Here is a 17930-nt window from a genome sequence, read left to right as displayed (position 1 = left end):
GCAGTGTAAGCTCGCCGAGGGAGGGTTTGGATAATGTGTAGGGATCTAGAGAAGATGACAATAGGTTCCGTTAAGATTAGTTAGTGACAATGATACCTGTAGTGGGGACGCAGGTAGATTAGTGTGTATGATAATGACGAGGTATGTGCTTAGTTTAAAGGGAAGACGGGGAGCACTAAGTTAGCAGGGCACCAGGTAGATTAGATGATGCCGTGTGTATGGTGAACAGGTGTGATTGCACAGGTGTGCAACTGAACAGGTGTATGGAGCAGTGCTTGAGTGAGTGATGGTGATGAGTATTGTGCTGACCAAATGGTCCAGGAAGGAAGGAGGGTGCAGGTGGCACCAGGTGTGATTGCACAGGTGTGCAACAACAGGTGTATGGAGAATGGTTGTGTGAAATACATGGAGTGTGGAATACATGGAGTGTGGAATACATGGAGTGTGGAATACATGGAGTGTGGAATACATGGAGTGTGGAATACATGGAGTGTGGAATACATGGAGTGTGGAATACATGGAGTGTGGAATACATGGAGTGTGGAATACATGGAGTGTGGAATATATGGAGTATTGGAATGGATGGTCGTGGAGTGAGTATGGTGGAAACTATGGAGTAGAGTGGATGGTGCGAAGGTGTGAATGGGGGAAGGATGGACCCCCATCACGAATACCCGGGGAGGGTAGTGTGTGTTTGGTAGAGGGTATAGGTAAATTGTGGTTGGATATTGGCATCTGTGGTGCGGGTGAAAGAATGGTATTTGGATGGGTGCATTAGTGTTGTGGAAATGGCTGGGCGTGTAGCCTGTTAGTGTGTGTAGTTGGTTTGGGCACTCCACCACTGTGAGGATGTCGGCCAGGTGAGGCCGCAGGTGGGCTCTGGGAGCCGGTAGAGTTGCTGTGGATGGGGCCCGAGGATCCGGAGGACGGACCCGGGTAGCCCAGTGCCAGAGGGCACCGAGGGGTGACAGAGCCAGGAGGGGCCTTCCCCAGTTAGATAGGTTAGGGTGAGGAGCTAGGTAAGCTCGGGTGGCAACTGCAGTGGTGGAGGTGTGCAGGTGGGTAGACCTGCTGGGAGAGCTACACGCCCCAGTCCTGAAATTGTGCAAGGGCACAGGGAGATGAATCGGGGGAGTGAGACCCCAAATTGAGAAGCACCACAGTTTGGTCAATGGGAATTGGTTTTTAAAACCACATAGAGTAAGATTGCCAATGGTTTGGCAGGGAAAGACCCCGGGTAGTGTAAAGTGTGTTAAAGTCATTTAGAGGATAGTTAGGATTGAAGTCTCCTCGCACCATCTGCATCCACTCACCTGAGATGACTTACCTCCACACCATGCCAGGTTGTTTTTATTATTTTTATTGATGCAAATGTTTGGATTGTGAGACGCATCATGACGTGGGTGTGACATTGTGCTTTGTGTTCCATCTCTTCCTTCTTATGAGGATTGATGATGAATTGGGTGATGGCAAATTTTGGATAGAGGGATTGTGGAGACGAATTTGGTATAGGGGAAATATGGGGAAGACGTGACATTAGTGACGAATTGGTAAATGTGTAGATTTTTGTAAATATGGGGTAAGGGCAAGGGTAGTGTAGGTGACAGGGTGGGTGATGTACGGTAGGGACGAGCTTTCTCACTTCGCTCTCCGTACGCACTTCACCTTGCATTACCTGTTTTGAAGTGTACCCTTGTGACCTTACCCCTCGCTCATCTGTCTTTCCCCCCCTTTGTCTCCCACATGAGGACCTGTGCGCCACTGGGCGCCGAGGGGAGCGTGCGTGAGTCCGCCATTGTGCGCCCGGAACTCCCAGAACCAGCTGTCTGCATCGATGCACCACATTATGGACCACATGTCTGTGGCCAAGCACCACTTATGGACCCCATGGGTTGGGGCATGGCCCCTCTGCTGGAACCGGCCATGAAGGCCCGAAATCTTGCTGGCGGACCTTGATCACAGGGCACCGATGCCCCACAGGTGAACCACACTAGTCGGCCCCTGTGGGCCATAAATAAATAAAAATGGACACGTTGGGTGCATTTCATTTTATGTTCAAATAGGCCGCCAGTAAGAAAATGAAAGAAAATGACAACATCTGGAAGAAAGCAAATAGCCAGCAGAGGGAGCCGAAGAGCAAGAGACCACCAGCAGGGTTAGGGGTTTGTTTGTTGTTTTTATTTTATTGAACAATGATGACTGTGCACCGATTGGTGCTTGAGGGTGTGTTGGTGCGTTTTGGGTGCTTTCAGGGTGCATTGATGCAGAGCAGACTGTCTCTCCCCCCCAAAAGAACAATCACAGGTCCTGGGTTAGTTTTGTAAATAAAAGCAGAGCCATTGTAAATAATGCTCCCCACCGTAAATGTATAGTTTGAAGACCATTCCGCAATTCGGTTAGCTGTGGGCGTGAATCTGTTAGGCAGGGTGCAATGGAGCAGCGGGACGTATTTATTTATGTTTTAAAACTGTCGCACTCAGGGTCAGGTTTAAAAGTAGAGGGAACTACACCTACGTGTCACACTAAGTTAAAGTTATAGGCCCGGGACGTGCCTAAGAGGAGGAGGGTGCAGTGTTGTGGATATGAGGATTGTGTTTTTTTATTGTGTTTTTTTTTATTATTGCTTTATTCTGGACCCTCCTTACTCCAGTTATGTATAAAGGTCAAAGGGCGTCCCATAATTAGGTCATAAACAATCACGTCAGCCAATCATAGATTTCCCCCTTGTTGATAGTTATATCTTTATTATGTGTATTAGGGTAAGGCCTTGTCTTCCATTAAGATGACACTCCATTGCACCAAGTGAAACAAGATAGATTCCCTTTCATTCCCATTCCCAAAATCTCCATTTCCAGCTACATCCCCTCCAAGTCTCCATTGCCAACCGCACTGGGCAGTTTGCCAGGTTTGTTACAGCGGTGGGTTGCTGATTTCGCCCCAAAGCCGCCATTGAACATGTGCTCAGCTCGGGGAAGAAGGGCGTGCCCGCCCATCGTCATCAAGGGCGGAGCCAGAGGGCCGTGCCGACCAATCAGGGCCGAGGCGAGCTGACCGATGGGCGTGTCCTGAAGGCCGACGGCTTGATCGCCTGAGGCGCTATAAAAGCGCGCGCGCAAGAACCGAGTGGTTGTTGAGTTGTTGCGTTGTTGAGTTGAGTGGTTGGACCAAATGAGCTTTGACAAGACGAGAGAGATGAGTCCTGAAAAGAGCACGCGACGTCCACACAGCCGCAGCAACAGCAGCAACAACAGCAGCTTGGGGCCTGGACGGCAGTTTTGAGCAGGGCCGCGAAGGAACGGCGGCTGCTAAACGCGCCGATCGTGCTGCAGTATCCATTGGACCTTCCTCTCCCTCCAGCCATCCACCTCCTGCCTTTCCATCCTTTTGTGTACGTGAGTTTGTTCTGTGTGTCTTGTCCCTGGGGATTAATTAAGCTTGTATAAGTTAATAATTGCACTGTGTCTCTGAATTCTTCTGTAAATTATTTTCTTATCTTTCCTTTTTCCTTGGTTTCTTTCAATCCTGTACATAGTAATAAATTATATTGGTATTCTTTACCCTTTGTCTTCCTTCTTCTTCACATCCTTTGCTTTAGTCTTTTCCCCATTGAATATCTGTGGCGCGATCTGGCCAACGTTCAGGAATCGGGTTAGTCGGGGTAACTGTTCGGCCGCGGTGCCATCCGCTCGGCAAACCAACATCCTTATCCGCGGTCCGTAACAATATATATATATATATATATATATATATATATATATATATATATATATATATATATATATATATATATATACATACAATGTACTTACTATATACAATACAATATACAAACAATTATATAATACAATTATATACATATACAATATACAAACATGTACTTACTTTTTCCACATGTGAAATTTGCATTTATGTTTATTTAAATTAGACAATGGACTACAAAATGTAAATGTTTCATGATATTTGTTATATTATATCACCTTTATCTATCAATATTGTTGAAATGAAGATCAAATAGCTGTATGTTGAAATATGTTGAAAAAGTCAAAACTTTACAAGGGGTGTACTTACTTTTTCACGTGACTGTATGTATATATATATATATATATGTATATAGTGGTAGGAAGATCATCTAGACGTTCGGGTGAACCACTTGCACGTTCATGAGGTGGTCTGGAGCGTTGTCGATGAGCAGGAAAACCATGAACGCAAGGTTTTGTTTTCGCCAGGTACCTCTCCAGTCTCCATCTGAGGGACGAAACAGTTATATAACCAGTCCATGAAGATTGCTGTCTTCATCCACATGTTCCTATTGCCCTCCAAAACACGGGCAGCATTTGGTTGTTCTTGCCCTTGAGAGCACGTGGGTTCACGGAATGGTACAACATTATCGGTTTCATTATACAGTCCCCTTTTGCGACACTGCAACAACCCGCCGCTGTGCAAACCCATTCTGTGATGAGAAGCAGACAGCTTCAGACAGGAAAACTGAAAGTCATGTACAATGGTCTTAAGAAAGTCTTCGGGCCCACTCTAAATTCCACTAGTGGTGAAATAATCACAGATAGAAGCTAGCAGATGACTTGTTGGGTTGAACATAACAACGAGCTGTACTCAAAAGAAAGGAACATCAGCGAGGCAACAAACCAGATGCCATGCTTTACAATCATTACAGAATTGTATGAGGAACCAACTATAGAAAACTGGGCAAGGCTATTCACTCTTTGTCAAGTGTCAAGGCTCCAGGAAAGGACGGTTTATTCCAGCTTAAATACTATGCGGAAATATACTCTCCTTCCACATCTTCACCTGTTGCACCTAAAATGTTGGAGAGGAGGAGAGGGACCGTGGCCTTAACACAAGACACGCGGGACGCCAGCATAATACCACTGTTTAAGAACAAAGGCGACTGCAACAATAACAAGCCTCGATTCTGTATACAAAAAAAAACTTTAAAAAAAACTATAGAGGCATAGTGTCACAGGAAAGGCATTCACAAGTGATTTTGATGAGCCAACAACAACTGGCAAGTCATGTCTATCCGGAATCACAATGCGGGTTCAGGGCAGGAAGAAATTTCAGACATGATATTCTCATTGCATCAACTTCAAGAACAGAACAGACCGCTCTACATAGCATTTGTAGATCTAACAAAAGCATCTAATATCGCTCTCTCCATAGATCGGCAAAACACTGCTGTTGAGTTAACGAAATTTCCAGTCCTGAGCTGGGTTTCATTTTTGCTGGAGTTAATTTTGAGGTGTGGTTACATACGTAAATGGGTATTTTCCTGCTAATAATTTTATCTGAAAGTTCCTTGCATATTATACCCGACAACGGATTATATATATATATATGAGTTATTAAGGTACTTTCAGGGATAGAGTGGGAGCCATGGGGTTTTTGGTTATTTTTTTGTTGTGTGCCATATTTTCTTGTATTAAACGTTTTCTGGCTTGGTACCTTTGTAGCTCAGCTCCCCCCCCCCCCCCCCCCATCCCTCACTCCAACTCCACCTGTGGCTCTCAAGGGTTTTTTGTTAATTCCCCATTGCATCATTTCAGCAGCTTTTTATGGTTATTGTGTTGTGGCTTGTATCGGATGTGCGTTTCATATTGATCAAAGGAATGCTAAGTGTTACTCCTGGGAGCTATTTGTGCAGTTAGGCTGGTGGTCATAGAGAAAGGTAGGATTTACCTATTTTCTTATATGGGAGATGGACAGAAACTAGTATGATATCAAGGATATACTTCAACGCAGGAGGAGGCCATTCGGCCCATCAAGTCTACACAATCATGCCACTGTCTAAGTAACACTGATCTACCTCTCTCCTTATTTACTCTACAAGTGTGGCTCATGGTCCTGTTGGTGCCCATTCTGCGTTGAAAAACCTAGTCGTGGCCAAAAATATTGGCACCCCTGCACTTTTTTCAAATAACTGACAATTTTCTCTAAAAAAAAGTTGAAATTGACAAGTGTTTGGTCTCCACAATTCTTTATTTCACTGTTAATATTACAGAACCTTTGTTTTTGATTCATAACTTAAGACATCCTTTCTAATCAGAAAAAATAAATAAATGGCATTGACAAAATTATTGACACCCAAGACTTAATTATTTGGTAGCACTTGAATAACTGCAGTCAAGCACTTCCTATAGCTATGAATGAGCTTCCAACACCTCTCTACTGGCAGTTTGGCCCACTCTTCTTGTGCAAACTGCTCCAGTTCTTCCAGATTTGAAGGGTGTCTTCTCCCAACTGCTGATTTTTGATCTCCTCACAGGTGTTCAATGGCATTTAGATCTGGACTCATTGCTGGCCACTTCAGAACACTCCAGCGTTTTGTCTTGAACCATTCATGGGTGCTTTTTGAAGTGTTTGGGGTCATTGTCCTGCTGCAAGACCCATGACCTTCGATGGAGACCCAGCTTTCTGACACTGGGTTGAACATTGTGCTCCAAAATGTCTTGGTAATCACCTGATTTAATGATGCCATGCACACATTCAAGGCACCCAGTGCCAGAGGCAGCACAGCAACCCCAAAACATCACTGAACCTCCTCCATGTTTGACTGTAGGGAAGCTGTTCTTTTCTTTGAAGGCTTCATGTTGTTTTCTGTAAACATAGAGATGATGTGCTTTACCAAAAAGCTCTAATTTGGTCTCATCTGTCCACAGGACATTCTCCCAGAAGGATTTTGGCTTGTTCAGGTGTGTTTTGACAAACTCCAGTCGGGCTTTCTCAGCAGTGGGGTCCTCCTGGGTCTCCGACCATAGAACCCCCTTTCATTGAGTTGGTGACGGATGGTGCGAGTTGAAACTGGCGTACCTTGTGTCTGAAGGTCAGCTTTAATCTGTTTGGCAGTTGATCGAGGTGCTTTCTCCACCATTCGAACAATCCTTCGCTGCAATCTTCGATCAAGTTTTCTCTTGCGGCCACGTCCAGGGAGGTTGGCTAGAGTGCCATGGGCCTTAAACTTCCTGATAACATTGCGTACTGTGGACACAGGAACATCAAGGTCTCTGGAGATGGACTTGTAGCCTTGAGATTGTCCAGGCTTGGCTACAATCTTGTGTCTGACCTCCTCAGACAATTCTCTGGTTTTCTTTCTTTTCTCCAGGCTCATTGTGGTACACAGTGACCCAAAACAGCAGAATGACTCATTTTCTCTATTCAAACTGGTTCAATGAGTGATTTTTTATATTGCAGGCACCTGCAACTCACCACAGGTGAGTTTAATTCCAAAGTAAAGGAGAATCACCTGCTTGAAATCTAATTATTTCTAACAACTTCTAAAAGGTGCCAATAATATTTTCTGGGCCATTTTAGGATTTATATGTGGAATAAGCTAAGATTTCGTAGTTTTTTCAGCTTTTTTTGTTTTGTTCCACTGCAAACCAAAGAAATACACATGTGGATACCAAAATATTTTTTAATTTCAACAATTTTCTGGTACAAATGGTGCATTATTTGAAAAAAGTGCAAGGGTGCCAATATATCTGCACTTATTTTACACTTATTTTGTTACGACTGTATCTGCACTTATTTTCTCGACACCCTTCATTATCTCAAACATCTCTATGAGGTCCTCTTGCAAGCACCTCCTTTCTAATGTAAATATCCCTACCTCCTTCAGGCATGATCTTCAGCTGCTGTTGTCTGGCTATTTTTTGATTTTGATGTACCATACTCTTTATGGAGTGTTGGTTCTGCTGAAGCAGTTGCTTGGCAAGAGTTATACTCGATGGTTTGACATTGCCTTCCCAGCGTTATTACCTCCACGAACCATCGACGGTAGATGGACGTTATGTTTTCAACCCTATCTGTTTGTCTATTTGTTGGTTTGACGAAATTTAGTGGAGATTTTTGGTATGTGACAGACGAAATGATTAGGTTTTGATGAAGATTTGAATCCTGATCCGGATCGGAAATTTATTTTTATTTTTAAGTGATTCTTCACCATTGAGATAGAGTGGCAAAAACGATATATCGCATTATATTTCGAAAAGTTTTGGACGAGTTACAACAAAACTTGGTGGATGAGTTGGGTAGCAGACAAAAACAAGCCGATTAGATTTTGGTTCATGTCCAGATCAAGATCCGGCCTATCAGTGGAATACAAAACGTAAACTGTTCAGCCTGGCAGAGGTATGCTCTCTACTGAGTACCGTTTTAGTTTGTCAATGCTCTATCCTATTAAATGCTGAGCGGCATGCAAGGAAGCAGCACATACTTTAAAAAAGTATTTGGTATGACTTGGATGGGTTTGAAACGCCAACCTCCTGGACTCAAGACCAGACACTATTCTGCTACCGAGTCTGGTTAGGATAAATCTAGCTGCTCGACAACAACAACAACAACAACAACATGCATTTTAAGGCCATGTTCCCTGCTAGAGCGGGGGTTAGCCTTGCGGTCCCCATGACAATCTTCTCCATTTTGCCCTATTTTCTGCATCTCTCCTTGTTAACCCCCTTGCCCGCATTTCTTCTTCCACCATCTTTAGCCAAGTCTTTCTCGGTCTTCCCCGTCCTCTACTTCCTTCTACATTAACTTCCATCACTCTTCTCAACCAGTCACTTTCATCCTTCCTCAATACATGACCAAACCATCTCAACCTGTTCCTCTTCACAGCATCAATCACAGGCAATATTCCCATCATTTTTCGCAATTCATCATTTGTCTTCCTCTCTCTCAACGATACTCCGCACATCCATCGAACCATTCGCATTTCCACCCTTTCCAGCCTTCGTTGCTGCTCTACGTTCATTACCCATGTCTCGCTCCCATAAATCATAACACTTCTCACACATGCAGCATACACCTTTCCCTTCAGCTTCAGCGACACTCTCCTCCTCATCAGCACGCCACTCAGTTCCCGAAACTTCTTCCATGCACATCTCACTCGAGCAACCGTTGCCGAGTCTGATCCACCTTCTCCATTCAGCATGTCTCCGGGGTAGCAAAATGTTTTCACACCTTCCAGCTTCACGCCGTCTCCAAGATCCAACTCAACATTTCCTCCATCTGCAGCTCCCTCTGTGCACACCTTACATTTGAATGTAGCTGCCACACTGGTTAATGACCCTCTCAGACCACTACATTTTTGATGAACCCACTCAGCACACATTGTACATTGAATGGAGTTCACTCCGACACCCTTCCTGCACACAGCACACGGCCACTTCCCAGTTCTTTCCACCTCACCACATGCTTTACCACTTGCCATCACCTTTGTCTTTCCGATATTCACCTTCAGACCTTTTGTCTCCATACATTCCTTCCACTTGTTCATCTTTTCCTTCAGTCCATCCATACTTTCCGCAATCAACACCAGATCATCTGCATACAACAACTCCCACGGTAAACCCTCCTTTACGGTCTGAGCCAGCACCTCCATCACAGCTACAAATAGTAGTGGACTTAGTACCGACCCCTGATGCACTCCCACCTTCACCTCAAACTCACCACTGTTCCCGTCCTTCGTCCTTTCCGCTGTGCGTGCTCTTTTGTACATTGCCATCACTACTCTGATCAACCATTCCTCCACTCCTAACTTCCTCAATGCCCATGTCAATACTTTGTGTGGAACCCTATCGAATGCTTTCTCCAGATCAACAAACCCAAAAAACAACTTCTTCCTCTTATCCATGTACTTCTCCTGCAACTGCCTCACAATGAAAAGCGCATCTGTCGTTCCTCTTCCTGGCATAAATCCAAACTGCATTTCGTCGATCTTCACTTTCTTCCTTATCCTCCTCTCCAACACCCTCATTCCATGCTCCAATAACTTTATCGCTCGGTACGAGCCACACTCCAGAGGGTCACCTTTCCCCTTGTATAGAGGGACGAGGGTACTCAGTTCCCAAGCCACTGGAATGCGGCCTTCTTTCACCACCAGATTGCAGATCTCTGTCATTCTCTTCACACCCCAATTTCCGGCTGCCTTCAACATATCTCCCACAACTCCCGTCGGCCCTCCCGCTTTTCCACTCTTCATTGCTTTTATCGCTTCCTCAACTTCCTTCTCAGTTATCTTCTCTGCCGGTCCTAAAACTGGGTTACTCTCTATGTTGCCATCCCATTCATTCTCTGTATTCAACAGCATTTCCATATATCTTTTCCATCTTCCTTTAATTCCATCTGGGTCGACAACGATTTGTCCCACTTCATCCTTCAAGCAACTCACCCCCATCACATCACACCTCTCTTTCGCTATCTGCTTTGCAATCCTGAATACTGCTTTCTGACCCTCTTCCGAATCCAAGCGTTCTCCGAACATTTTCCTACATGCCTCCTGCGCCTTTGCTACCTCTTTCTTTGCAGCCTTCCTGGCTGCCTTATAAACTTTCATGCTCTGCTGTTTCTGCTCCCGTACCCTTCGCCTTCTGCCACTCTTTGAACTTCTTCCTCTTCTCGTCAATCCTCTTTCCAACCTCAACATCCCACCACCATGTTTCCGAGTGCCTCGGTGGTCCTTTTGTCCATCCACATACCTCACCAACGGCTCCCAACAGACTAGCTTTCATTGACATCCAACCACTTTCAAGCTCAACCACATCATCCTCTACCCTACTCAGCCTCTCTTTTAATGCCTCCCTTACTGTCACCTCTTTCAACCTCCACACCTTCATTCTCGGTTGGTACTTCACCCGCCGAGCTCTCCTCGCACCTTTCACCCTTATGTCGCAGACAACCAAGTGGTGCTGTGAAACAGCCTCCTCCCCCGGGATCACCTTTGTGTCCCGGAGGTGCCCCTTATCTCGCCGACGCACCATCAGGTAGTCAACGGTTGTCGTCGACCCACCTGACGTGTATGTAACAAGCTTATTGTCCTCTTTGTGGAACTGAGTATTACAAATCAACAAATCAGCTCCATCAGCAAACTCCAAAATCCTTTCACCTTCTCCATTTCTCACACCATATCCATAACCCCCATGAACTCCCTCAAAACCATCCATACTCCTTCCCACATGTCCATTCAGGTCTCCTCCCACCACAACAACTTCCTCATCTTTCACGTTTTCCATCAGCTTCTCTATCGCACACCAGAACTTGTCCTTCTCTTCATCGCTTCGACCAACCTGCGGAGCATATCCCGAGATGACGTTCACCAAGAGCTTTCCAATCATCATTTTCACCATCAACTTGCTCAGTTTTCACCATCACCATCAAGGTTTCACCATCACTCATTTCACCATCAAGAGCTCTACACTGCACACTTTCTATTGGCACTCTTGGCAGGCTGTGACCTTCCTCAGATGTGGTGTTGCCTCTCTATCCCTGCATCCATTTGCAATGAAGGTGTATGTTGATTGTTTCCATGAATGAATTCCACCAGTGAAATATTTAACCATTAACACACATGCACATGTACACATACGCACATCATACAAAGAGCCCAATTGAGAAGACGAAGCACAAGAGAGGGAACAGTACATGTACGGTCCCAGCACCCTGACTCCAATAGGCCACTGTCCTCCTCAACGGACCAGCTAAACTCACTGGCTCCTGACTCTCTTCTCACTCCAACTGACAAACCCTTGCACAGCTTTATTTTAGCACCTCCCCTGTGGTCACACCCATGCCTCTGAATATCCTCTTCTCACGGTCTGGCATTGGCCCGTGAGGTGGCACGTTGTCACCTCCATGGTGACGCCCTGTGGATGCGGTATGATCACAGCACTGCACGTACCAATCACGTGATGCCTTGCAGTTCACCAATGACAGAGCACCCTCGGAAGGGTCCTTGTAATTGCCAGCATTTTGCCGGATGTCCATTAACCAGAGTTAGGGCCGCAGGTGGAGGGGGTTTGGGAGGGGTGTTATCAGCCCAAACATGGGCTGCCACATCCAAAGTTCATCCCTTCTTCTTACGCCGCCTGGTTCACTGGACAAAAACGATAACGCTCGGGTCCGTCGCCAGGATTTCTCAAAGAGAGGGGGTGGGGGGGGAACGGGTAAGGGTGCAAATCCAGAAAACTGAACAGTATTTTTTAAGTGGTGAAGCCACTTCAGTATTTGGCTGTGTCTTTCCATCTGTTCATCGAAAATGAAGAACCTTTCTAATCCACTGTATTTAATTTGAAAGGGGTCTAAAGTTAAATTATATTGGGTTCTAAAGGGTAATTCTAAAGGGGTTCGTTTTCATATTAAGAATGTCAAACTGAACTGCTTCCTTCGGACATGGGTGCGAGTTTTTTTTTTCTTTCACTGAGTAGTCCAGCTGGCCCAGCTCAGGGTATCCTGGGGTATGCCCACTGCTTCCCCCACCCCCACCCCAGAAAATTTGAAATTACAGGCTTCATTACAAAAAATTTCTGCATTCTAGTGCATCTTAGAGATTTTTTTCTTACAGGAATTTCAATATCCACTGATATTGAAATATCCTGCATTCTAGAGAAATATAGAATATCTCACATGAATTTCAATTTTTGAACTGTCTTGTCAAGCTAAAAAATCAACAACATCAACAAGTAATCCATCATCACTTCCATATCTGTATTTTTTTTGGTAGTTATGCAAATTGTGGTCATACCTATGTTGGTCAAAAGTTATTTCTTGGCTATGGTATGCCCTTCATGCTGAACATAATTGTAAATTATATTATTGTTGTTGAGGTAACATTACATTTAGTGCCCGGAACACGTTAATCCCAATTACTCTGATCCTCCATCCTTTTCATTTTTAAAGGAAGCGTAATATTTCAGAGGTTTGCATTTAGCTTGTTAATTCTCCACATTACCTTGTAAAACGAGGCAAATCTGCTATATTCATGATTTACTTGCCCCTGAAATATTCACAAAAATGACAATTATGACATAGGTTCCCACTGAATTGCCTGCATGATTTGCAGTAAGCTCAAATAAGAGAGATGCAAAATAAATATCAGCATTCAGTTTGTTCTGTTGAAGTGTTCAGAGTTCAGATCAGACTGTCCCTCTCTCATAATGCTTGTAGCTTAGGTTCATCATCTAGCTCAAAATGTGATCCAGCCACATTCGACATAGGTGTAGTTTAGCGAAAATGTCCACAGCTTCATCCACATTCACGTCATAATGAACGTGCTTCAGCGCTATTGCAGTAAAACGCTGTTCTGTCATGGATTCTCTCATGCAAGTACCGAGTCATCAGCATGTTGAAATTGCGAGGATGTTGCAGTAATGCTTGCAGATATCTTCAGTAGGGCAGTAGGGTAAAGACTTTTGGAAAGGGTCTCCTCACATATCTGGAGGGCTTTAGCAACCATACCCAGAATCAGATTGTTTTCATCTTTTGGGTCTGGATATCTTTGCTCCACCATAACCCTCCACCTCAACAACTCACTCTGAAGTAACACCACAGGAGACATCAGCAAAGTGTTTGACACCCTCCCAAAGCTCTTATTCACAAACAAAGTACTCAACACAAACCTGCATAATAACACCAAATGCTGGCTGGCCAACTACATGTCATGCAGACAGTTATTTGTAATTCTTAATAGCACGTCATCACGCACACGATACTTTCCGAATGAGTCCCTCAAGGCTCAGTCCTCTCCCCCTCACCCTTTAATCTGTTCATGCATGGCATTCCACAACCACCTGAGAACATACAATTAGCCTCATATGTGGACCATATAACCATCACCTCTACTCATAGCAACATCAACACCGCCACAGCACAACTTCAACCATTCCTCAGCACCCTACAAACCTGGCTCACCATCAACAGACTAAATGTAGCCCCTTCAAAATCAACAGTCACTCTTCTAACAAATTACACCAAGGAACATACCGCTGCACCACACATCACACTGACCAACATCCCTATTACACACACACACAAAACAAAAATACTCGACGTCACTTTTAACACATCCATGTCATTCTCAGATCACATCACAAACATTAATTAGAATGGCACTCAGTAGAGAGCATACCTCCGCCTGGTGGGCCATATCACTCAATGGTGAAGAATCACTTTAAAAAAAATTATACAAGCCGGATCCGGATCCGAGTCTTCACCAAAATTGTTTCGTCCAAATCCATCCATAACTTTTTGAGATATCCTGCTACGTATCGGTTTTAGTCCCATCACTCAAAGATTAAATATTTCTCGTATCTGAATCCATATCTTCACCAAAATCGAAATGATTGGTCCTTGTCCCACACACAACCTGTCCACCAAGTTTTGTCCAAATCCATCCATTACTTTTTGAGATATCCTGCTATGTATCGTTTTTGGCCCTATCTCCCAATGGTGAAGAATCACTTAAAAATCAAATAATTCTTCTATCCGAATCCATATTCAGATCTTCACCAAAATTGAATCGAATCGTCCTTGTCAGACACTCAACTGGTCCACCAAGTTTCGTCCAAATCAGTCTACAACCTTTTGAGATACACTGTTATTTATTGTTTTTGACCCTATCTCCCAATGGCGAAGAATCACTTAAAAAATTATAGTAGCCGGAACCGAATCCGGATCCGAATCTGGATCTTCACCAAAATATAATCATTTCGTCGTGGTCACATACGCTACATCTCTGCCAAATTTCGTCCGAATCCGTCCACAATTTTTTGAGATATTTTGTTCACAAACAAACGGACAGACAAACAGACAGACAGGGATGAAAATATAACCTCCATCCACTTTTGGTGGCGCAGGTAAAAACATGCACACCCAGGCTGAACACGTTTGCAGCACAGAGGCACCAACTTGAATGTTTCTCGTGAATATTGTGAATACCCAATTCTGCCCTTTCCAGAGTTTTCTAAATTTATGGCAATACAGGACTTTTAAAATGACGTATGAATGCTTACGAGAACTTTCACCCATCCGGTCGGTCGTGTATTCATTTTCAGTGACTCGCTTCCACTAACTGGGGCACTTTTAAACCTCTGCCGTTATTGCTTTCTGTGTATGCAAAATATATTTTAAACATAATTTTCAGCATTTAAAAGAAAGTGGCAATTCCGAAATGGTTAATTATAATTGTTGTTCCTGAATGCAAATCATACTCACGAAAATGTAGGAACACAAGAAATATCCGTGGATGAGATGTGTCGAGTTCCTTACATTTCTATTTAATACAAGCAAGGGGTGCCAGTGGATAACACACACGCACACACACACACACACGCATACATGCACGCTTCTCCTTTCAGCAATAGATACAAAAATCTAGTACAATTAATCTTGCGGCCCGAGAACCATACAAAAAAAGCACACCCAGTATATCAAAAACACTTGATGAAGGAGAATAAAACCTATGGTGCCACGAGCACATTATCATACATGCATAATGGGGAATGGGGGTAGAAGTGGAGGGGGCAGGCTAGGAGTTTCAAAGGAAACTGGTCCTGTGGATTGAAATAGCTCCACCGCGAATAGATTTTAGTCCACAGCACGAATCAGCACGCAACACGGACCCATCCCACCATCGCAGCTCCCAGCAGAGAGGTGAAGCGTCTCGTGGGGTGAAGAGAGCAAAGCAGCAAGATTCAATAGTTCACGGAGAGAAAAAAAAAAGGAATAACGCTTCCCTACCTAATGCCTGCCAACTATGCCCATGGGCGCCGCCAGGGATTTTAGGCCCCATGAAAAGATATCACAATGGGCCCCTATGAAGCACGCGCGCACATTTTTACCTAATGTTCTCATAATTTTTAGGGCCCCTGTCAGTGCAGGGCCCTTGGAATCATCCTAACTTCCCCCCCCCTTACAGCGCCCCTGACTATGCCCTCTCACGGCATACATAAGAACAGCAAAACTTCAATCTAACGGGTCCCTGCCTGATCACAGAAAAACTTTCTCACTACACGGAACATGCTAACTTACCATCTGTCGTATATGTACTCTCTACAATGTACCAGTAATTTGTGCTGTGGCTTTGTACTCTGCTTTTCAATTGTTTTCATTGTAAATTAGCTACAACTGCCTCGACTGCTTGCTGAATCAAGTCAATCATCACATGCTTGATACAACATCTCAACATGCCAACATACTGCTACTGTTGCCCGGGTTTCAGAATTTAGAAATCCTGCTGGCACATTTTGGTGAACTGGTGCTTTTGCGCCTTTGTGAAGGATAGCTTTAGGGTAATTTCAGTAAAATGTATGAATTGTAAATAAAGAGTTAGTTTTATATTCCCAAAACTGTGAGAAGAGCCCTGTTTCACTTACTTTACTCTTCCTCGTTGTCTTTATTTCAACACGTACGGCCTGTTTCACTAGCGTTTGTTAAACGGCACGTTTACTTTAACCACTTGGAATCTTCTTTCATATGCAGCACAAGCTTGCTGGGTCTGTGTAGCATCATTGGCTGGAGGTGTGGCTGTGCTGCTGATGCAATGCCCTCTGCTGGTGAGGGCAGGAATTTGGAATTTGGCCAGGGTGCTGCCGATGGCTCACCTTTTTTTTTTTTGTTTTTTTGTTTGTATAGTGAATCGAGGCTCGTGAAAGACCTGACATTTACTTCACAAACAAATCAACCAGACAAACAATATATAAAAAGAGGGAGCGGAAGACAAGAGAAGGGGAAGCACACAAACACTTGAGAGCACACAACATTTAAGAGCAGGGAGATGTGTGGGAGGGAGAGGGCTTGGGGGAGGAGGCGTGGGAAGGGGGGGGGGGGGGGTGGGAGAAGTATAAAACACAAGGACACCAAGGACTTCCAAGACAGAAGCTGGTATTTCAAAAAAGTGGAATTGGGGTGAAATTAGTGGGGATAGAAAAGATAAAGGTTTTGGATGGGGGAAGATAAGAGATGGTGGTGAACAGCTGTTTTAAAAACCTGGAGGGTGGAGTGGGATTGAAGAGAGTGAGGGAGTTTGTTCCAGAGGTGGGAGAAAAGAGGAATGAAGGAGTGAAGGTGAGCAGAGAGTCTTGATTTTGGCAGTTTAACCATAAGAGGGTTGCAGGCAGATCTTGTGCGACCTGTAGGAATATTTGCGGGACAGAGCCCAGAGAGAGCTGGGGGGGCAAGGCCAGAGAGGAGTCGGTAGAAGACGGAAAGACCACCAACCTGCCTGCGGTGAGTGAGTGAGTGAGTGAGAGGCCCTTGGAGTTAGCTTCATCGTGGGAGATTCCAATGATTCTGAATGCTTTGGTTTCAACAGCGTGAAGACGAGCTAGGTGTGAGGCAGGAGCACCAGCCCAGAGGGGAGAGCAGTATTCCATTGAGCTGCAGATGAAAGCCTTGTATGTGGTGAGGAGCTCAGGTGTGCCAAGGAAAGACTTCGCACGACGGAGGATGCCCAGTCGGCGACTGGCTTTGGAGGCCAGATTTGAAATATGGTTTTCCCAGGAAAGATCATGGCAGATAGTGAGACCCAAAAGCTTTAACGCCCACCAGCTGATGCCAACAGATGGGACTCGCGTTTTAATGTTCATCCAAGGGACGGCACACACATTGATGAATCGCCTTGCCTGCTAAACCAGGATGACAGTTTATATAGCTGGGTCGGGATTCAAACCCAGGCCAGACAGCTTAGAGGTGATTGTGCGTACCTCTACGTCTAGGCCATCCTGCCAGCCCATTTTTTCATATGAGAGTGAAATAAAGGAAATTATGAAGCACGAGGTAATGTTTAGCTGAGACATGAGTAATCAATCTAAAAGTACTTTTATAATACTTTATTTTCTTTAAATATTGTGTGGTCCCTTAATAGCATGAATATTTTTTGTAATTTGTCTCAATTTCGATCCCCCTTGGCAGATTGGCAGACATTGCTTTCCTGGGATGTGATTTTTGTGCAAATATCCACTGCTTGATGTGTCTTCCACCCTGTTGCAGTGACCCATATGTGAAGATTTCTTTATATGCCTCAGACGAAAAACCTGAGATTATCTCTGTGCAGACACGAACGATCAAGAAGGTAAGCAATATGTCTGGGATAATTGGAAAGTAAGGTCCAGATGCATACTGCCTTTATGCACCACACACCA

The 17930-nt window shown here is 44.5% G+C and overlaps 1 protein-coding gene across 6 annotated transcripts in view; it reads left to right on the top strand.

Annotated features, from left to right (window-relative positions):
• The window catches only part of LOC137431527 (E3 ubiquitin-protein ligase NEDD4-like), a 274005-nt gene that overhangs the window by 78960 nt on the left and 177115 nt on the right, over window positions 1-17930 (top strand). For all 6 annotated transcript variants that reach the window (XM_078782180.1, XM_068122932.2, XM_078782179.1 and 3 more), the window contains one exon: window positions 17779-17860. In XM_078782180.1, coding sequence (XP_078638306.1) covers window positions 17779-17860 — 82 coding nt within the window. The remainder of the gene's footprint in view (window positions 1-17778; window positions 17861-17930) is intronic.

Source organism: Myxine glutinosa, chromosome 7, assembly GCF_964187855.1.
Source record: "Myxine glutinosa chromosome 7, kmMyxGlut1.1, whole genome shotgun sequence".
NCBI lineage: Eukaryota > Metazoa > Chordata > Myxini > Myxiniformes > Myxinidae > Myxine > Myxine glutinosa.
This window is presented reverse-complemented; position numbering and strand designations above follow the sequence as displayed.